General features: G+C 51.2%; 6 protein-coding genes across 6 annotated transcripts; 3 read left to right on the forward strand and 3 right to left on the reverse strand.

The window, feature by feature from the left end:
- Positions 1-927: 927 nt before the first annotated feature.
- On the forward strand, positions 928-1,830 carry H6S33_004019 (uncharacterized protein; the record flags this gene model as incomplete). The annotated part of the gene is made up of 6 exons (XM_044835379.1): positions 928-1,168; positions 1,248-1,298; positions 1,360-1,419; positions 1,471-1,561; positions 1,613-1,700; positions 1,771-1,830. 6 exons carry the CDS (start codon positions 928-930, stop codon positions 1,828-1,830), a joined length of 591 nt encoding a protein of 196 aa, XP_044691553.1.
- Positions 1,831-1,967: 137 nt separating this feature from the next.
- On the reverse strand, positions 1,968-2,507 carry H6S33_004020 (uncharacterized protein; the record flags this gene model as incomplete). Its single annotated transcript, XM_044835381.1, has 1 exon — positions 1,968-2,507. One exon carries the CDS (start codon positions 2,505-2,507, stop codon positions 1,968-1,970), a length of 540 nt encoding a protein of 179 aa, XP_044691554.1.
- Positions 2,508-3,182: 675 nt separating this feature from the next.
- H6S33_004021 (uncharacterized protein) lies at positions 3,183-4,311 on the reverse strand (the record flags this gene model as incomplete). Its single annotated transcript, XM_044835382.1, has 4 exons — positions 3,183-3,862; positions 3,926-4,009; positions 4,066-4,111; positions 4,177-4,311. 4 exons carry the CDS (start codon positions 4,309-4,311, stop codon positions 3,183-3,185), a joined length of 945 nt encoding a protein of 314 aa, XP_044691555.1.
- An 875-nt stretch (positions 4,312-5,186) lies between these two features.
- H6S33_004022 (uncharacterized protein) lies at positions 5,187-6,868 on the forward strand (the record flags this gene model as incomplete). The annotated part of the gene is made up of 4 exons (XM_044835383.1): positions 5,187-5,276; positions 5,340-5,413; positions 5,502-5,580; positions 5,636-6,868. The coding sequence occupies 4 exons, from the start codon at positions 5,187-5,189 to the stop codon at positions 6,866-6,868; spliced, it is 1,476 nt and encodes a 491-aa protein (XP_044691556.1).
- Positions 6,869-7,895: 1,027 nt separating this feature from the next.
- On the reverse strand, positions 7,896-10,379 carry H6S33_004023 (uncharacterized protein; the record flags this gene model as incomplete). The annotated part of the gene is made up of 1 exon (XM_044835384.1): positions 7,896-10,379. The coding sequence occupies one exon, from the start codon at positions 10,377-10,379 to the stop codon at positions 7,896-7,898; it is 2,484 nt and encodes an 827-aa protein (XP_044691557.1).
- A 4,926-nt stretch (positions 10,380-15,305) lies between these two features.
- Positions 15,306-16,672, forward strand: H6S33_004024 (uncharacterized protein; the record flags this gene model as incomplete). The annotated part of the gene is made up of 4 exons (XM_044835385.1): positions 15,306-15,439; positions 15,501-15,565; positions 15,630-15,957; positions 16,042-16,672. 4 exons carry the CDS (start codon positions 15,306-15,308, stop codon positions 16,670-16,672), a joined length of 1,158 nt encoding a protein of 385 aa, XP_044691558.1.
- Positions 16,673-18,028: the final 1,356 nt, after the last annotated feature.

Raw genomic sequence — 18,028 nt, forward strand, 5'->3', positions numbered from 1 at the left:
GGAAAGGGGAGGTATTGTTAGAGTTATATAACATTGCATAATTTTTTCCTATGTTATTTCATCTTTGTTTATTTGGCCCTGTTGAAAAGGGCAGGCGTTGGGAAAGGAATCGAAAAAATATTGGGTCTGTTTTAATTGCATGTATAGCTATCTTTTGAGCCGCAAAATTAAGTCTTAGCACTGCGGAATTATGTTCGAGTGATAAAACATGACTTTAGTGTAATTTAAGTGCCCTGCATATTCCAAACAGGCAAAAAGCTTGTGCTTGGTGACACGCCAAGATCATGGTAGAGTAATTAATTCTTTGCCGTATGTATGTTTGTTTCCCGACCTAAACAAGCATCCCTACAGGTCTCCCCCTAATACCTAGGTCTTACGATCATTGGTTGTTCGTTGGTTTAGGCTTCCCGCCGTTGCCATATTATCAACCTCCATTTTATCTATGCACGTGATACTGCTCGTACATAAACACGCGTCGAGCCATGTTAAGATGTTTTGTGAACACCGTGGGAAGAGAGAGCATGGAGGCGCTAGTTATTTCTGATATACATGTCGTATCCATAGAATCCATCATTCTTCGAATACTATCCAAATCCACATAGCCACAGTGCCTGAGCCAACCAGCAGAGTTCAACGATGTCGATCCCCTCCCTCTAGGTAGAGCACCTACTCTGCCTAGTGTACTCTAGGTACTGGTAACTGGCCTGCAGGGGGATAGCACGCAACCGCCCATGGTTCTTGTGTCATCCCATTTCACGCAGACAGCACCCGCACGTGCGTATCAAGTCCGTCGTGAATTGGTTGAAATACCATTCACCATAAAAATGGGGAAGAGTGGGTTTTAATTCTCAAGCTCCTTCTGAGCTACCCAACCTACCCCCCCCGACCCATCACACGGATCAAAAAATAAAAAAAATAAAAAAAAAGATGTCGCTCCACCAATCCTCCAAGGATAGCTCGGCTGACGAAACTACTGCTATGACTGGCGCAGGGTCTAGAGAAGTACCAAACTATGCGAGTACGTCGACAACAGAGAGCATGAGCAGGAAAAGGGATAAACACTCTGGTCGAGATACACCGGAGCCGGAGAAGAGGGGTTGGTTCTGGAGGTTGAGAGCTGTTGAGTTGGAAAATGAGGGCTCTACCGCGAGGGATCATCTAGCTCTGGGTAGGTAGTTGCTTACCTAGCTAGATAGTTGTCGGTGATGTGATGTGATATGTTACTGATCTAGAGCGTGTTTTATTAGAACGGACCTTCCTGGCGTGGTTAAGGACATCCCTTGCGTTTGCGTCAATAGGTAATTTACAAAACAATCATTACCCCATCCATGGACTCGTCGTAGCTAATCAACCGTACAGGCGTAGGGATATCACAACTATTTCGCCTCAATGCTGCTGTACAGTCCTCCGATCTTTCTGGTATTTATGTCCTTTCCTTCATGGATTCTCACCCCATCTAATAATAAACAGAGGGCATAATAACACTTCGCCACCTGGGCAAGCCTCTTGGCATAACCTTTCTTGCAACAGCAATAGCCGTGCTCTTGATCGGTGTCCATAGGTTCATCACATTTCTCCAATTCAATCGTATGGTATTAATATGAAGGTCTAGATACTTTGAATCGCAGGGTTGGCTGTTGAGGGGGAAGTTTCCGGCGAGCAGGGGAAGTGTGTACTTCTTGACTGGGATTGTGGCTTTGGTATGCATAGAGTGTGCTCTCTTTAGGCCAGTAGTTATACCTTACTGACTGACCACCTTTCAATCATTAGCTCATAACCGTAACTCTGGTTGTCGTATTGATAGTTCAACCTTCAAACGCTGAAAAGTAGCCAAGGTGGTGGAAGTCGTTATTTCTATCTTGTGTTGGCCCATTGTGTCCAGTCTTATTCATTCCCTATTAATCCCACTCAACAAAGTGGTTTATGTACCATATATCAAAGCATAATTGCTTTTTTCTCCCCCTCTCTCAGTTACCTTCAATAGTTTCAATAGCCTCATCGGCCCCAAAATCCGATATCGACGCCCTTGCCGCCTGCTCATGTCCCTTTATTGCGACATCTCCAATTTCCTGCTCTAGCCCCACAACCTTCACTACATTTATTCCTCCCTTAGCTAGCTGCTCTCTCCCAGTGTTAACCACAAAGAACACCGGTTCCTCAACCCCCACATAGACGGTCTTGATCCCTGCGTCGAGTACCCTCTGCACGCAGGGTACGTTACCAGACAACCGCTCACTGCACGGCTCCATGGTCGTGTACAGAATTGCATCAGTAGGTATGGTCTGCCCTGCGACAGTGAGCTTATCGAAGCAGCACTGCTCGGCGTGGGTGTTTCCCGGGAGCTCGCGCGAGTAGCCGGTTGAGAGGATCTTGCCATCGGGAGTGGTGAGGAGGGCGCCCACACAGTAGGCGGTCGGCGTGCCGGTGCATTTGTGCGCCTCCTGCAGTGCAAGGTTCATGAAATTGAAGTGCGTAGGGTCTGTGGTTGTGGGGGTTGGGTTTGCCATTATGGATTGAATTGTTTGGTGGTGGTGGAGTTGTGGTTGAGGCTCTACCCCCGCAATTGGATAACTACACATGAACTTTATGTGCCTACACGGGATGACGTGAGTTGGAATGTACATGCATACGTATGCTGTAGAAAAAACTCTTGGTAATATTACTGGATGGGGATATGGGGATAGATGGACTAAATGAATCAATTCTGATACTAAAACGAGAAATATAGATGTTTCGGGTGAAACGAATAGTCGCATTCCATAGGATTGTAGAACGCACATCAGAGAGCCCGAGTATTATGACTATCAATCTTGGATTTCGTCGTGGTATGTCTGGTCAGGTAGGAATAATCCGCCAGACATCCGTAGAATGACGATCCGGAATGTAAAACAGTACAAGGGAATTGTACAAGGAAAGGAAAGGAGGGGGGTTCCCGGCTTAAATATTATATTATTTTTGATTGGGTATTTTCACAACCTAAGGAATTCGTCCACTATGTATATGTATTTTACGAACCTGCCCACCTCACCTCCACCATACTCGGTCAGCCTGAGGGGATAAAAGCTTCTTAGTGATAGATAAGTTTCTGAACCAGAGTGGGTTGGATCCATCTTGGTTGACGACACTCGTCTGGTTTCAATGCATGAATGACGTGTGGTGTACGCGTCAAAGGTGGCGCCTCTTCAATCTTGTGTGCTTGAATCTGGCGGGTTCGAGCGTGCCATTGATCGAGTAACTGTCGTAAGCATAACTCTTTTTGGTGGTTGGCGCTCTCCTTCGGTAGCTGAAGACTCCGATATTGAATATTCATCTGTATCACTCACATGCTTCCTGGAGAAAGATGGGCAATCCCCCACAGAGGCTTGCTTATCCGCAGCGCCTGACTTGACGACAGACTCTGGTTTGTCTACAGAATCTGTCTTGTCCAGAGGATCTTCCTTGTCCACAGGATCTGACCTATCAGAATCTGGCGTGTCCACAGTATCTGTTTTTTTCCCAGGCCCAACGTTTGTTTCCACTGAGTCTTTTGCGTTGGCAGTATCCTCCTCCCCTGACTCTTCTTCATCCGTCTCCTGGGCAAATCGAACACCCCCTCCCCTTCTTTTCTTTATCGATTTTTCTTGATCTTCAGCCGCCACCTTTGCTGCCTCGGCTCTAGATGCCTCGCCTCGCTCGTGAAGCCGCTTCCGGAACTCTTCAAGCTCTTTCTGCACCTCGGGCGTGGCTAGCCCTTCCGCCGTGGGCCTGTATTTGGCGTCATCTACGGGCTCGTACTCGTCTTCTTCGTCTTCTTCATCGGGGTCAATCTCGTTCTCGGCGGCCTCAATCTGTTCTTCGAGTTGGGCCACGTTCTCGGTGGCATCTAGAGGCGGATTGGATTAGCTTGAAGTTCTGACGTGGCGGGATAGAGCGGGGATAAGCTCACCGTCAAGCCGGTGGGTGATCTCTGTGATGACCTCGATAACATTCCTCTTGGTTTCTAGCCCATCACCGAGAAGATCCTCTACCTCTAATATTGAAATTTCATCAGCATTGGCAGCGTGGAGTGAGTCGCGATGAGCTTACCTTGCTCATCAACAACTTTCCTGGTGGCTTTGAGAGCCAGTTTTAGCTTTTTTTTACCACTCAATCAGCGTCGCTCCCTTCCTTCGCGTACGAAGGGCATCAAGTAAATACCATGTCCTCGTGTGTCGCCGCCAGCGGCAGGGATGAGAGCTCCCTCCGCAGCGCCTCGTACTCGTTTGAGTAGATCTGCCAGTGTCGTAGAGACTTTCGTAATCGTTCGAGGCGCGGGCGGAGTGATGAAGACATGTTTCAATGGGTTGTTGTTTGTTGTTTTTGTGTGTTGAGATGAATGGAGGTATGGGGGAGTAAGGAGAGGAGGCAGGAGGAACAAAATATCAGGGCACCACCGTCTTTGGTAGCAGGGATGGGGTGACCCTAACCCGAAGATGAATGGCGGGGATTCGCTTGATGCAGGGCATCTCCGATGACGTAGAGTCGAGGCTGGGAGCACAACCACGAGTGAGAAAACTGAGTTTGCATCGTATGTGCCTCAGTTGTGCGCATATTCTGGACGTTTACTGTGGGCTGTGGTAGATGTGATATCTTAATTTAATGCAACCAGTGCTAGCTACGTGTAGAGTCGATGTCTCCGCGATGTCCTCTTTCGTGTATTTCAATAATCTTCGCTCCGCTCAGCTTTCTCACGAATGATCTGATACTTTTAGAATCACTTATCTAGACCGCTATCTACTTGACAGCAGGGGTAATATCTGTGCGTAAAAATAAGCTTCTCGCACTCCCTATGTTACTTGTAGCGGGCGCTGATTCTGAATTCTAAATTATAATAAGAGACATTTATATATAATTGTGCCGCTCATTCAAACGCATGTAGCTACATGTATCAATTGCGGACAAGACATCTATCAATATTATGGCCGCTCGAAAATCTAGTATCAGTAAAAAAGACCAGTTTTCAAAATGGCACTAAAGCTGAAAAACAATCGACTTAATCCAATAACGTCATCTATCATCAACTTAACGTCCTCTAGTTAGTTTTCTAACTCAATTCGTACTGCCAAGTGATATGACTCTCAAAACCTTTGGGACCTTCATCTTCTCGTGCTCCGGAGCGTATTTTCATTCGTCCAGGTTACGAAAAGATACGTCCTCGAATCCCAGAAATGGCTCCTCCGAAACCCTCATCCGCGCCAGATATTTTGATATGCGCCGAGGAGGAGGAGGAAAAGAAAAGCTACTCTTATATTGAAAAGGTGGCCCAAATTGCATCCCAATAAGAATAATTGCTCTGTTACTTACCGTATTCTTGGTTCTAGAGAAATATGACAATATGGATCATTGGGATAATGTTTTATAAGCTCGGCCTCGAGACTTTCCAGGGCTCAATAACGTAATATAGCACCACCACTCGCGATCGTGTCAATTCATAATGTACGCCCCCAATGTCACCGTTCGCAGGCAATCTGACAGTTTGAAAGTATTATCGCGCTGGAAAAATGGGGTGATGAAAAGCACCGGAAATATGGGCTTCTTAGAGGCCTTGATCAGCTCTTTCAGGTAGGCCTGACTTGATCTGAGATACATATGTACTATAAACGACTAAACTTCTCAGTGCATGGGCAGCATTCTCATCGCGCCCTTAATTCGCCGGTTCGCTACACGCAATATCCTCTTATTCACCTCTCTGATCTTCGCTGTCCTCAGCGCCCTCCTAATGATCATTGACTTTGGTACCCATGGCCGAATCAAGACCTCAACCTCCACGGACCCCACCGAATCCGAATCCGAAGCCCCACCATACCTGGGGAGCTTCAATCCAAACACACTATTTCCAATAATGTGTTCCAGCGGTCTCGTCTACGGCATGATCGAGCTCATCCGCCGCATCATCCCGCGCGACATCGTTGGCGGCAATATCACAAAGCTGCGCAAAATGGATGCTCTGGTCCACATCCTCTACGAGGTCTCTGGTACCCTCGGCGCGCTGCTCTCCTGGCTGCTGGTCTCACGACTGGGGAGTGTTTACGGGCTTGTGGCTACGCCGGGGTTCTTTGCATGTGCAGCTATGACATGGCATTTTCTCGCCCTGCCGTCTCCCCCAAAGAGTACCGCAAGAGCGTCATATGCGGTGCAGCTCCTGTATGGCGTGAAGTACTTCTTCCAGTCCATCTCGAAGGGGTTCTGCGTGATCTTTACGAAGCGGGCATTCATGTGGCTGCCCGTAGGCTACTCAATAGCCCTCTACACACACCGCTACATCGAGAACGGCCTCATCCCGTTCATAGCACAGGACATCTTCCACAACCCCGCCGCAAGCCGTATTCTCGTCTCAGGCTCCAACCTCGGCGAGCTCATCGGTGCCGCTTCGGTGTTTGTGCTGGGGGACAGGATACCGACGCCTATACCGTGGATCAGGGCTGACGCACTGCTACTCCTCCTCGTCTGGGTGCTTCCGTTCTACCCTTCTCAGGACACCAGTACGGCGGCGTTATGGCGCCTTGCACCGCTGTTTATACCCATCTCGTTCGGGTGGGCGGCGGGGGATGTGAGTCTGGCGGCGTATATACAGAGCGCGCTGGCCGGGGGCCATGAGCAGAGGGATGAGAATATATCGGACCTGAGCGCCGTGATGGCGTTTCTGTACTCGGTGTATATTGCCCTTTTTGCGGTTCTGGCGCCGGTGCTGGGGATGGTGGCGGATAAGGGCGGGGATGCGAGAGTGACGGTGGTGTGGGTGGGGGGCGTGCAGGTTAGTGTTGTGGCGGCGTTGTTGGTGGGCAGTACGTTTGTGCCGAGGGGGGGAGCGGGGTGGAATCCGCGTTTGGAAGGGATGACGGCGGGGTAGAGGGCGGTAGTGTGTAATTTTATATAGATTTTGGTTATGAGCTTGGATTCGGTTCGGTGCTGTGGTTTGCGCATGTGTGTGCGGTGTGGGAAGCCAGCTATGCACAGCTGAAGAGTAGGGCTTAGACTACTAAGGAGGTTGTTGTCCTTAGCTAGAGCACATGTGTCGTTAAGATTTAGAGTGTATTCATTGTGTGTAGTGTAGTGGGGGAACCTCTGTTCCCTACTCTACTACTATCTTCATTAATAATGGATTGCTTTGCTCATACTGCACTGGTCAGTGAGTTTGAGACAACCCGAATCAGTCTGACACTTTTCATATTGGTATGTACATGGGCTAATCTAACAAGAATATATTGGTACAAAGTCCTATCTGACACTCATTTGGTACACTTACTATTATGTGCCCGCTTCTGACATGACCACAAACCAGATATATACACTGATCAGGATGCTGAGGAAACTTTCCCACTCCCGACAAGTAACAACTCGAGGGAGCTTTCCCAAGACTCCGACAATTTCCTAGTATTCCCCGCATAGATTCGCAACCCCTCTGGCAATTCCATCATTAGTACAAGATCATGAAAACGCCTTAAGAAAGCTGGAATTAGTCCTACAAAATGTCTCTTCTGACTGTTAACATCTCAACCTCACTGACTGGTACAGCACTTCATATGAATAGCGTGGTGTAGTTCGTTCACTTAATACCAGCGTTCACCAACACTTTCACCGCGCAATTCTGCTTTACCCACAGAAGGAGAGGATGAATTAGGTCTAACTACTTTATGAATTCAGTAACCGTTATTCATAGGATATCACTCGGATATCTACAGGCAATTACTGACGCAGCAACCAACAGCTTTTGATCCCACAAATAAGCAACACGCCACCAGAATTCTTCTATTCAACTTTCTCAATTAGAATACAAAAAGTGCGGATATTTCGCTATTGTCCCGCACGGAATACAAAAAGACTTTTTCACCCCCATTTACCACAACTATCTAAATTACAACTGTTTTTGTCTAAGCTCATCTCCTACCTTTTGGCTTCCCCCTGCTCTTTGGCTTTGATTTCGACATCTTATTGTCAAACTTCTTCGCGCCCTTTGAGGCGCCGCCAGGGAGTGTCTTTCCCTTGCCCTTGCCCTTGAGCTTACTGCCGCGGTCGGCCTTCGTCTTCTTATACGCCCTCGCCTCTTCCTGCTCCTCACGCCCCTCCATCCTCTTCCTCTTCTTATTTGACAGTTTCTCCTTCCTCTCGGGCAGCTCCACGCCGTTCAGCTGCGCTCGAGACACCTTCCCGCGCGCATCCTTCTCCTGTTGAGTCTCGAACCAGGTCCGGCGCGGCCGCGCCTTGATCTCGTCCTCGTATTTGATGAGGTTCTCACCACGGCGCACCTGCATCTCCAGGCTCTGCATCTGCTTCTCCTGCTTCTCCTCCTTCAGGATCTCCTCGATCTCCTCCTGCAGTTCGTCGATCTTCTTGCCCAGTTCGTCGACCTTGGTCTGGTCGAGAACGCGGGATACCACCTTGACGCTCTGATCCTGCGCGGCCTTGACGGCCGCTTTGACGACCTTGCGGTCGGGCTCTGCGGCGAGCGTGATTGCACGACCCTGCCGACCCGCACGAGCGGTACGTCCGACTCTGTGGAGGTAGATCTCGTGCGATTGCGGCGCTTCGTAGTTGATGACGACGTCCACGCCCTTGATGTCGAGACCACGAGAGGCGAGATCGGTCGCAAGAAGGAAGTCGGCTTTTCCGTCACGGAAGACCTCGACGGCCTTCACACGCTGCTCCTGGGAGAGGGAGCCGTGGAGCTCGGCGGCCTTGAGGCCGAAGAGACCAAACACGACGCGGGCGCGGTGGGCGAAGACCTTGCTGCGGAAGAAGACGATGACGCGCTGGTGGAAGTAGTCCTTGCAGAGGAGGACGAGCATGGCGAGGCGGAGGTGGTCGCGCTGCGGCCGGATGCGCACGAACTCTTGCACGAGCGTCTTGACGGTGCTGAGCTTTGTGTCGACCATGATGCGGACGGGGCGCTGCAGGGAGAGGCGGATGAGCTTGTCGACGGAGTCGGTCATGGTGGCGGAGAAGAGCATGGTCTGCCGGCTCTTGGGGATGGTGTTGATGATCTCGTTGAGCTCGTCGGCGAACCCGTCCTCGAGCATGCGGTCGGCCTCGTCCATGACGATGATCTCGATGCTCTCGACGGAGAAGCCGCTGGAGTTGCGCATGTGGTCGATGAAACGTCCGGGCGTGGCAATGATCACGTCGGGGCGCTGCTTGAGCTCCTGCTCCTGCACCTTGAGGGAGAGACCTCCGACTGCGAGCGCAAACTTGATGTCTGTGAATGCCGCGAGCTTGACCGCGACACTGTGCGCCTGCATGGCCAGCTCACGGGTCGGGCAGAGGATCACGACGCGGGACGTGGGCACCTTCTTGGGGCGGAAGAGCAGGCGCTCGAGGATCGGGACGATGAAGGCCGCCGTCTTGCCGGACCCGGTGACGGCACCTCCGACGACGTCTTTCCCGAGGAGCGCCACGGGAATGGTCTTCTGCTGGATGAGCGTGGGCGTGGTGAAGCCGACATTGGCAAGCCCGCGCAGAATCGGCCGCGAGAGGTTCATGGTCTGGAAGTTTGCGGATGTGCGCTGCTTCATGTCCTCGCCCTCTTCCTCGGGCGCGAAGAAGGCAGCCTTTTTGGCGGCCTCCTCGGGCGACTCCTCGGTGTCGCTGGCTGCGCCGGCGTCACTATCGTCGGAATCCTCATCGTCGGGGTGGGGAACGGCAGAGGCAACAGACTCGGCGTCGGAATCATCGCCGGCGGGGGCTTCCTCGTCGTCTGAGTCCTTCGCTTTCGACGCCTTCTCTTCATCATCATCATCCTCTTCAGCTTCCGAGTCCGCACCAGCTCCAAACCCGTCCTCCGCAAGATCCTCGTCGTTCTCGTCGAAGCCGGTAAACTCGACAGCGGCCTCATCGTCACTGCCTTCCTCTTCCTCCTCGCCTTCCTCCTCATCCTCCTCCTCATCCTCCTCATCCTCCGTGTCCGCATCCTCGTCATCTTCTTTGCTCACAGCCTCAGCGCCCTTCCTCCGCCGAATGATATCGTCAATATCAACCCCCTTCTTCCCATCCTTCATGGCGCTCTTCGCACCCTCAAACCCCCACCCTTCATACTCACCCACGTCCGCGCCGCCGTCGCCCGCCATAAACTCAAAGTCCGAGTCGAGGCCGCCGTCGTTATCATTCGCCTGCGCCTCCTCGGCCGCAATGCGCTCCTTCACCCGCTTGCGCTTCTTACCGCGCTTCTGCTTCTCGCTCAGGGCCTCGGGCTCCGGCGACTCCTCTTTGGTGAGCGCCTTCTCGGCGGTGATGGCGTCGTCGTCCTCGTCGAGGTCTGGGATGTCGTCCTCGCTGTCGGAGATGGTCATGACGAAGTCGTCGACGAGCTGTTTGATGGGCTCCGGGGTGGCGCTCTTGCCATTGGGGGCGGGTTTGCTGCGCGCCATTGGGTGTTGTGGAATGGCTTTGCGGGTTTTGGGGGTTTTGAGGTTTTGGGTTTTGCGTTTTGCGTGCATGGGAAAAAAATGTTTGTGCGACGGGGTGGTGGGGCGCCCGGGTAACTGTGCTGGCAGGGACAGGGGTGGTGGTGGGTGTGCCAAGAGTCTAGAGGTGCGAGTGAGAGAGCGTGATTGGCGCTATCCCAGGGCTTGTGATTGATTAGAGAGATTTCGCACAAAATATTTTAAATTTGGGTAGGGTTTCCAGATATAGGAAGGAAGCGACAGTGGTATGAGCCAGATTTGTTTGATGTGATAGATGTATTGGCCACCGGTGGAGACTTTTAAAACTACAGATTGGGATTCGCAGTTACAGAAGCCTCGTATGTTAGGTTAACGGTAAATTTTAGCTGGGTATTTGCTGAATGAGGAAGATTTCTGGTTGCCCTTCGACCCCCACCACGGTGTCCTTCCTCCAATCCCAACAGGCACTTAGCGCGGTATCCGAATTTAGAATATTCGCTGCGGGACCTCTCTATTGATTACTTCGTTGGTTTATACGAGGGCTTGGGATGGGAAGCGGGTAGGTTGGTAGGTGTGGTTGGTTGGTGGGTTGATGGGTTAGGGGTGTGAGTCCGGTGCTACGAGATGGGGCTTTAGGTTCGAGTTCTTTTATGCATCGATTCCGAGTTTGGTTGCGGGTGGCTGCATGTATATAGAAGAGGGTGGCCAGTGGGTCATGATGTACGTCGTGGTAGAGTGTCATGGTAGGGTGAGGTTTCTATAGCTCCTCTTATCCTCGCCCCGCCCCGTTAAGTATTACTTCCGGGCCACTGACAATTGTGTGAGCGAGTTTAGTCTAGTGGTAGACAGCTCGTCTTGCTACACCGAGTGGGTTGAGTCCCCATGACCATCTACCGGTAGGTCGATCATGGGTTCAATTCCGGGGGTGGGAGTGTTGCTGTGGTGTATACTGTAGCTATGTACCGGGAAATAGAGCGCAATATAACGGAAGTTGATCCCAACGGGTCCTTTCGCGAGTTGAGCCCATAGCCCTGGGAATGAATGCTATACGGCCAGAGATCACTTTTTGTAAATTTTATTTTCAAAATTTATTGCCCATTTTTTGGTTTTTGGAGCTTGTTAATTGGGTGGGTATGTGTGATATCGATCAGATCTCTGGCCCGTAACCGCAGCTTGGTTATCTTAGCTTCTCGCTCATTATTTGGCCAATTGGTTGATTTCACTCTCCCCCATGGTCAGGGCCGGATGTACGATTAGGCTGGTTTAGCGAAACCCTATGTATTTCGGACCATATTCTTTTCATGTAGTATAGTACATGTAGATAGATACATGTATTGTGTATGAAGCAGAAAATATGTGCGTGTGTTGACCATGGTAATTCGCCGGCCTCGCTGCTGAAGGGCAGCGGGAAAAAAAATACAGAGAATGAGAGCTCCTATCTATGTATGTCTCAAGGTCGTATCTTTCTAGCTAGACCTTTGACGTAACTGCCGGCGTAAGGCCAAATAAGTCGCTCTTGATTTACGATCTGCTTCGACTAGCGGGCTGTCAATTCATACATACCTGCTAGTTGTATGTACCCCCCTCCGAATATAGCAACTAATATCTACGAAACCTCTCATAATTCCAGGAGTTCTAAATGCCCTGGTACTATTGTAAAGTCTCGGCTCTCACACAAGCACGAGCTACAGCTGCCTCGTCTTTACTAATTGCATGATGACGAAAAGGCCAAACTAGACCTCCTAGATAAGATTAGAGTATTATAAACCGCCAGCCTTATAACCACTCCCCATATCATAATTATCGGGGTGCTAATGCTCGAGTGGTTTGTAAACGAGTGATTTTTCATGACGACGGAACCCAATTTCAGGGCTTGGGGATTTCTCGTATTTTACCTTCGGGAACTAGGGCTCGTGGGTAGTAGTCGTTTACAAGGAGCCCAGAGTAATCTTTTTGAGTTATTTGGTGAGGTTGATAGTATTTCTCGATCCGGGCACGGAGATAAGAGTACCGTTGCTAGCGGCACCCAAACCGGGAACTAAAGAAAAATCTTCGGTTTAGCGTATCCTGTCAGAGCTCAGACGATAGCTAAAATGCAACGGTGACGAAAGTGGAGATATCATTCCCCCACAGGGCTATTCCTATGGTCGGGTATATATAGTAGCTTTATGGTGCACTCCCGGCTTGTTATATAGACCGCCCTTTATCTGAGAGCCGACATAGTAGGACTTACACTATTTAGGTTGGAGAGGTGGTTTATGTTCCGTATATAATCCCCACTCATTTCTGGGGTACTAGTGCCTGTTTCCCCTCAGTGGATTTGTGCATAAGCACAGCATTGATGGGTCTTCAACTCGACCACCAATTATCGCTCCCCGCATATTGTAGTAAATAATCAGCCCCGAGGTCCAAGATTAGAAGCTCCTCAATAGCCATCATTACTGGATGCAATCATACAGTCTGCTTAGGTTGAGGTTCATCGTGCGGCCAAAGCCTAGTTGTGTAATCCAATGCGTTCCGGAATAATTAACGGCCTTTTTAGAAGCTTGGGTAGTGGAGCGTGCGTGGAGAACAATAGGCGCCAGTCTGGGTCCAAAATTGTTGTTCCTGTGAGGTATAATCGGCTGGTGCTAGTAGATCAGTGGATCTATAAAGGAGGTATGGTTTAACCTATCTAGCACTTATTGAACCTTTGTTGAACTAGTCGGTGTTAGATAATAGGTTCTTCCTTATCTGTAAGCGATTTAATATGTGAATGTCCGTTATAGTCCCTTGATCCGAGTTCCATGGCCGGTTGATGGTGTTAAGCTCCAGTCCCGTAGTAATTTGGGTAGAGATTTCAAGGCCCAAAGGGGTCATGAATGACATCTTCAGTTCTAGATCCCGCTGTGACGTACGGCTTAGGGCCTAGTTAGGAGGGGCGATCGAGGATTAGATCTCTCGTGGCCTGAAGCTTGGAGCCAGCAGCTATCATTTGATAGTAATAATAACAAAGATGGCGACCAACGGCGATAAAGCACCCCCAATGACCCGTGCGCAAACGGCCGACGTCAAAGAGATGGAGGGACGTTCTCCCTTTCGTCGCCTCCCATCACTTTTTTATAATAGGGTGTGGCTGGTGGGGGTTGAGCTTCTCGTCCCTTGAGTTCTAGATGGACAAATGTAAAATGTAGTGAGAGAAGAGAGGTGCTAGTGTGGGAGACGAGAGTGCCGTGTGGGAGATGAGAGATACCACTAGTATAAGGATGAACGAGGAAAGGATGTAGAATACTGCGGCAGGGCGTGTAGTGGTGTACAAGACTCTGCCCTCCCTACCAAGGGGGCTCGAGGAGATGGGCTCAAAGCTAACTCTGCCGCACAAACAGACATGCCCTGGTAGTGTAGTGGTTAACATACCAGAAACTCAGCACGTAGGTTTAGAGCTGTGAGGAGATCTTGGGTTCGAATCCCAATCGGGGCAATATCAATTCTTTTTTCCTATTTTTCTCGCTAGCTTTTTTTCTCGCTCCCCGGCAGGGCGTGTAGTGGTGTACAAGACCCTGCCCTGCCTACCAAGGGGACTCGAGGAGATGGGCTCAAAGCTAACTCTGCCGCGCAAACAGACATGCCCTGGTAGTGTAGTGGTTAACATACCAGAAACTCAGCACGTAGGTTTAGAGCTGTGAGGAGATCTTGGGTTCGAATCCCAATCGGGGCAATATCAATTCTTTTTTCCTATTTTTCTCGCTAGCTTTTTTTCTCGCTGCCCGGCAGGGCGTGTAGTGGTATACAAAACTCTGCCCTCCCTACCAAGGGGGCTCGAGGAGATGGGCTCAAAGCTAACTCTGCCGCACAAACAGACATGCCCTGGTAGTGTAGTGGTTAACATACCAGAAACTCAGCACGTAGGTTTAGAGCTGTGAGGAGATCTTGGGTTCGAATCCCAATCGGGGCAATATCAATTCTTTTTTTCTCTTTTTCTCACTAGCCTTTTTTCTCGCTCCCCGGCAGGGCGTGTAGTGGTGTACAAGACTCTGCCCTCCCTACCAAGGGGGCTCGAGGAGATGGGCTCAAAGCTAACTCTGCCGCGCAAACAGACATGCCCTGGTAGTGTAGTGGTTAACATACCAGAAACTCAGCACGTAGGTTTAGAGCTGTGAGGAGATCTTGGGTTCGAATCCCAATCGGGGCAATATCAATTCTTTTTTTCTCTTTTTCTCACTAGCCTTTTTTCTCGCCCCCCGGCAGGCTGTCTCTTCAATACAGGGTGCTTTTGTTCTTGATTTAGGCCGGTGTTTATCTCTATATTGCATACTGCTGACTTCTACCTGTACTCTCTTAGGGTTGATTGCCCTTCGTTGTTTTGAAGTGTTTCTCAGGCCTGTGGAAGCATGCTATCTCCCACCGCACTAGCGAGTAGGAGCTCGTCGGGAGTTGAACCTACTGTCAACACTCGGTAGGCGTGATGTCCCGCTCAGCTCTGCAAGCTTATCTGGGCTTCCCTCCTAGCTTGTTAATTGTAGCTTCTGATGAAACGCAGAGTTGAGATTCAGGAAGCTTTGCCTATAGCTACCGAGTGATTTACAGTGACCCACCAAACCTCACTCCGCCAGTCCTCACCCGCAACATTCCAAACACCACCACACACCACAACTTGCACGAAGGCTTCCAGACTCCACACCCCGCCCGAAAGCACCGCTGCCCCCCCGTAGCCCGCAACCGCACAAATACCTGCCCGGCCAATCATTACCCCCTGTTACTAATCCGCCAAGACACTCTACGCGCGCCCTGTCGCGTCCACCCACCGCCGCAACCTCGACTCCACGATTCGAATTGCTACAGCTGGTTGCAATTGTGCACAACCTGTCACTCACAACTCACAACTCACAACCTCCCATCCTCACCAACCCCCGCGCACACCAGCCAGCCGCAATGTCTGACATCGACGAAATGGAGCTCGACGACGAGCGCATAGCGGAGACGGAGCGAACCTTTGACAGCGGCTCGAAGGGGAAGAAACTCAGCAAAGCTAACCTGCCTGTCAGCGCCGGTGACACCCTTCCTTGGTGCGTTGCTCCCGTCTAGTCTAGTGCGGTGGTGAATTGAGCTGATACTGCCCTCCTACAGGGTCGAGAAGTACCGTCCTGAGTCACTCGACGATGTCTCTGGCCACGAAGACATCCTGCAGACCAGTACCCCTCCCCCTCCCCCACCTCCACCCCCTCTCCCCTTCGCGCACAGCTAACACACCCACAGTCAACCGCTTCGTCGCCACCAACCGCCTCCCGCACTTGCTGTTCTACGGCCCCCCCGGCACCGGCAAGACGTCGACGATCCTGGCGCTCGCGCGCCACATCTACGGCGCGCACAACATCCGGCAGCAGGTGCTCGAGCTCAACGCCTCGGACGACCGCGGCATCGAGGTGGTGCGCGAGCAGATCAAGACGTTCGCCTCCACGAAGCAGATCTTTGGCGGCGTGGCGGGGAAGAAGGACGGGCTGGGCGCGTTCAAGCTGATTATCCTGGACGAGGCCGATGCGATGACGAGTGCGGCGCAGAATGCGCTGAGGAGGATCATGGAGAAGTATGACATTGCCCTGTTTTCCCCCCCCATTGCCGTGCCCTGAGGAGATTTAGAAGGGGGATGGCTGATGGATTGATGTGGTAGGTACACGGCCAACACCCGCTTCTGCATCATCGCAAACTACACGCACAAGCTCAACGCCGCCCTCCTCTCCCGCTGCACGCGCTTCCGCTTCTCGCCCCTCCCGCTCGCCGCCCTGCGCAAGCGCGTCGACCACGTCATCGCCGCCGAGTCCGTGCTCATGTCCGACTCTGCGCGCGACGCCCTCCTCAAGCTCTCCCGCGGCGACATGCGCCGCTCCCTCAACGTGCTGCAAGCCTGCCACGCCTCCACCACGCCGCTCGACGCCCGCGGCCACCCGGACCCCGCCGCGCAGCGCGAGACAATCACGGAGACGCACATCTACGAGTGTGTGGCGGCGCCGCACCCGGAGGATGTGAAGCTGATTGTGGAGACGCTGCTGGGCAGCGATGTGACGACGGCGCTGAGGACGATTGTGGAGGTGAAGAGACGGAAGGGGCTGGCGCTGGCGGATCTGTTGGCGTGTTTGGGGGAGGAGCTGGCGGTGCTGGAGGTGCCGGCGCAGACGAGGGTGTTGTGGATGGAGGGGCTGGCGGAGGTGGAGTGGAGGGTGGGGAGTGGCGGGGGGGAGACGGTACAGACGGGGGCGTTGGCGGGGGTTGTGAGGAAGGGGGTGGAGGTCATGAAGAGGTAGTGGTGGATGGGTGGATAGATACATAGGTGGGTAGGTACATGAGGTAGGTAATGAATAAATGAACTTGAATCAGGGCTGTTTGGAACGGGATTGTGAGTAGAATAATAGAAACGAAACGCAAATAGCCTGTGTCTCCAAGCCTCATATATCAAACTCCCAGCTTTATAGCCCACCATTAGTATATGTACTTTAACAACAAATCATTGACCCCGGATCTCGACAATTCAAACCGCCAACCCCAGTCCAAAATATAACCAAAAAACTGCACTCAAAGACCCACCGCTAGTTCAAACCGAGAGTAATCAACCTTTGGCATGATCGAGGGCTCCGCAGGCGTTGAGCTTTGCAGGTTGCGGGTTATAAATTAATGGTTATATATGCATGGTTTGGTTGATATCTACTATAGTGGAGTATAAAAGAAAAGGTTTCGCTAAACTCTAACCCTACATCCGGCCCTGGGGGGTGGGGAGACCAAATTATGAGCGAGAAGATAAGATAGTTCAATCTGCGATTGTAGGCCGGCCAGAGAGAGCTCTGATCGATATCACACACATACCCCACTAAGGAAGCCCTCAGGCCCCTCAAAAAAAAAAAGAAATCAAGGAAATGGGCAATAAATACACAAAAAGTAATGCTCTGGGGTGTACGCCCCTCACGGTAGGATCTAAGTAAGATCAACTCCCGGTATATCGGACTCTACTCCCCGTTACCTGCCGTACACCCCAGAGCATTACTCCCACCCCCGGAGTTGAACCCATCCATGACCTCCGGACGGTCATGGTGGCTCAACGTTAACCCACACGGTGTAGCAAGACGAGGCGTCTACCACTAGACTACCTCGCCCACACAACTGTCAAAGGCCGGGAAGTAATACTTAAGGGAGTGAGGGCAAAGCGAGCTAGCTCAAGTAGGGACACCTAACCCCGACATGAGAATCTACATCGTGGCTCACCACCATGCCAACCTCTTGTTGGAGATAGGAAGCTAACCTAGCCGCGAAGGAGGGCGGGTGGGTTAAGAGAAGTGTTCGGGCCTGGTATACTCTATGGACTCTGGGATATGGAGGTTGAATTATTGGAATATTGGTTTGAAGAAAGTTTGAGAGTGGCCGGGTTCTTGCTTCTCTTGGGCGCATTGAAAGAAGGTTTCTGGGGAGTGGGGTTTTTTTTTTTTGTAACAACCAGATGGAGGAAATCCACCTTTGGGGATATTATGTGAAGATTTATCGCACTCCTACCTTCTACCGCACCTATATGTCGGAAGATGGGGGGCCGGCGAAGCTGCGGTAGGGTTGGGGCTGTTTCTTGTTAGATTTTGATGATTCATTAATTGTGCGCAGTCTTTTTAGGTTTTTGC

The sequence above is a fragment of the Morchella sextelata genome (assembly GCF_020137385.1).
Source record: "Morchella sextelata strain SCLS chromosome Unknown scls_16, whole genome shotgun sequence".
Lineage (NCBI taxonomy): Eukaryota > Fungi > Ascomycota > Pezizomycetes > Pezizales > Morchellaceae > Morchella > Morchella sextelata.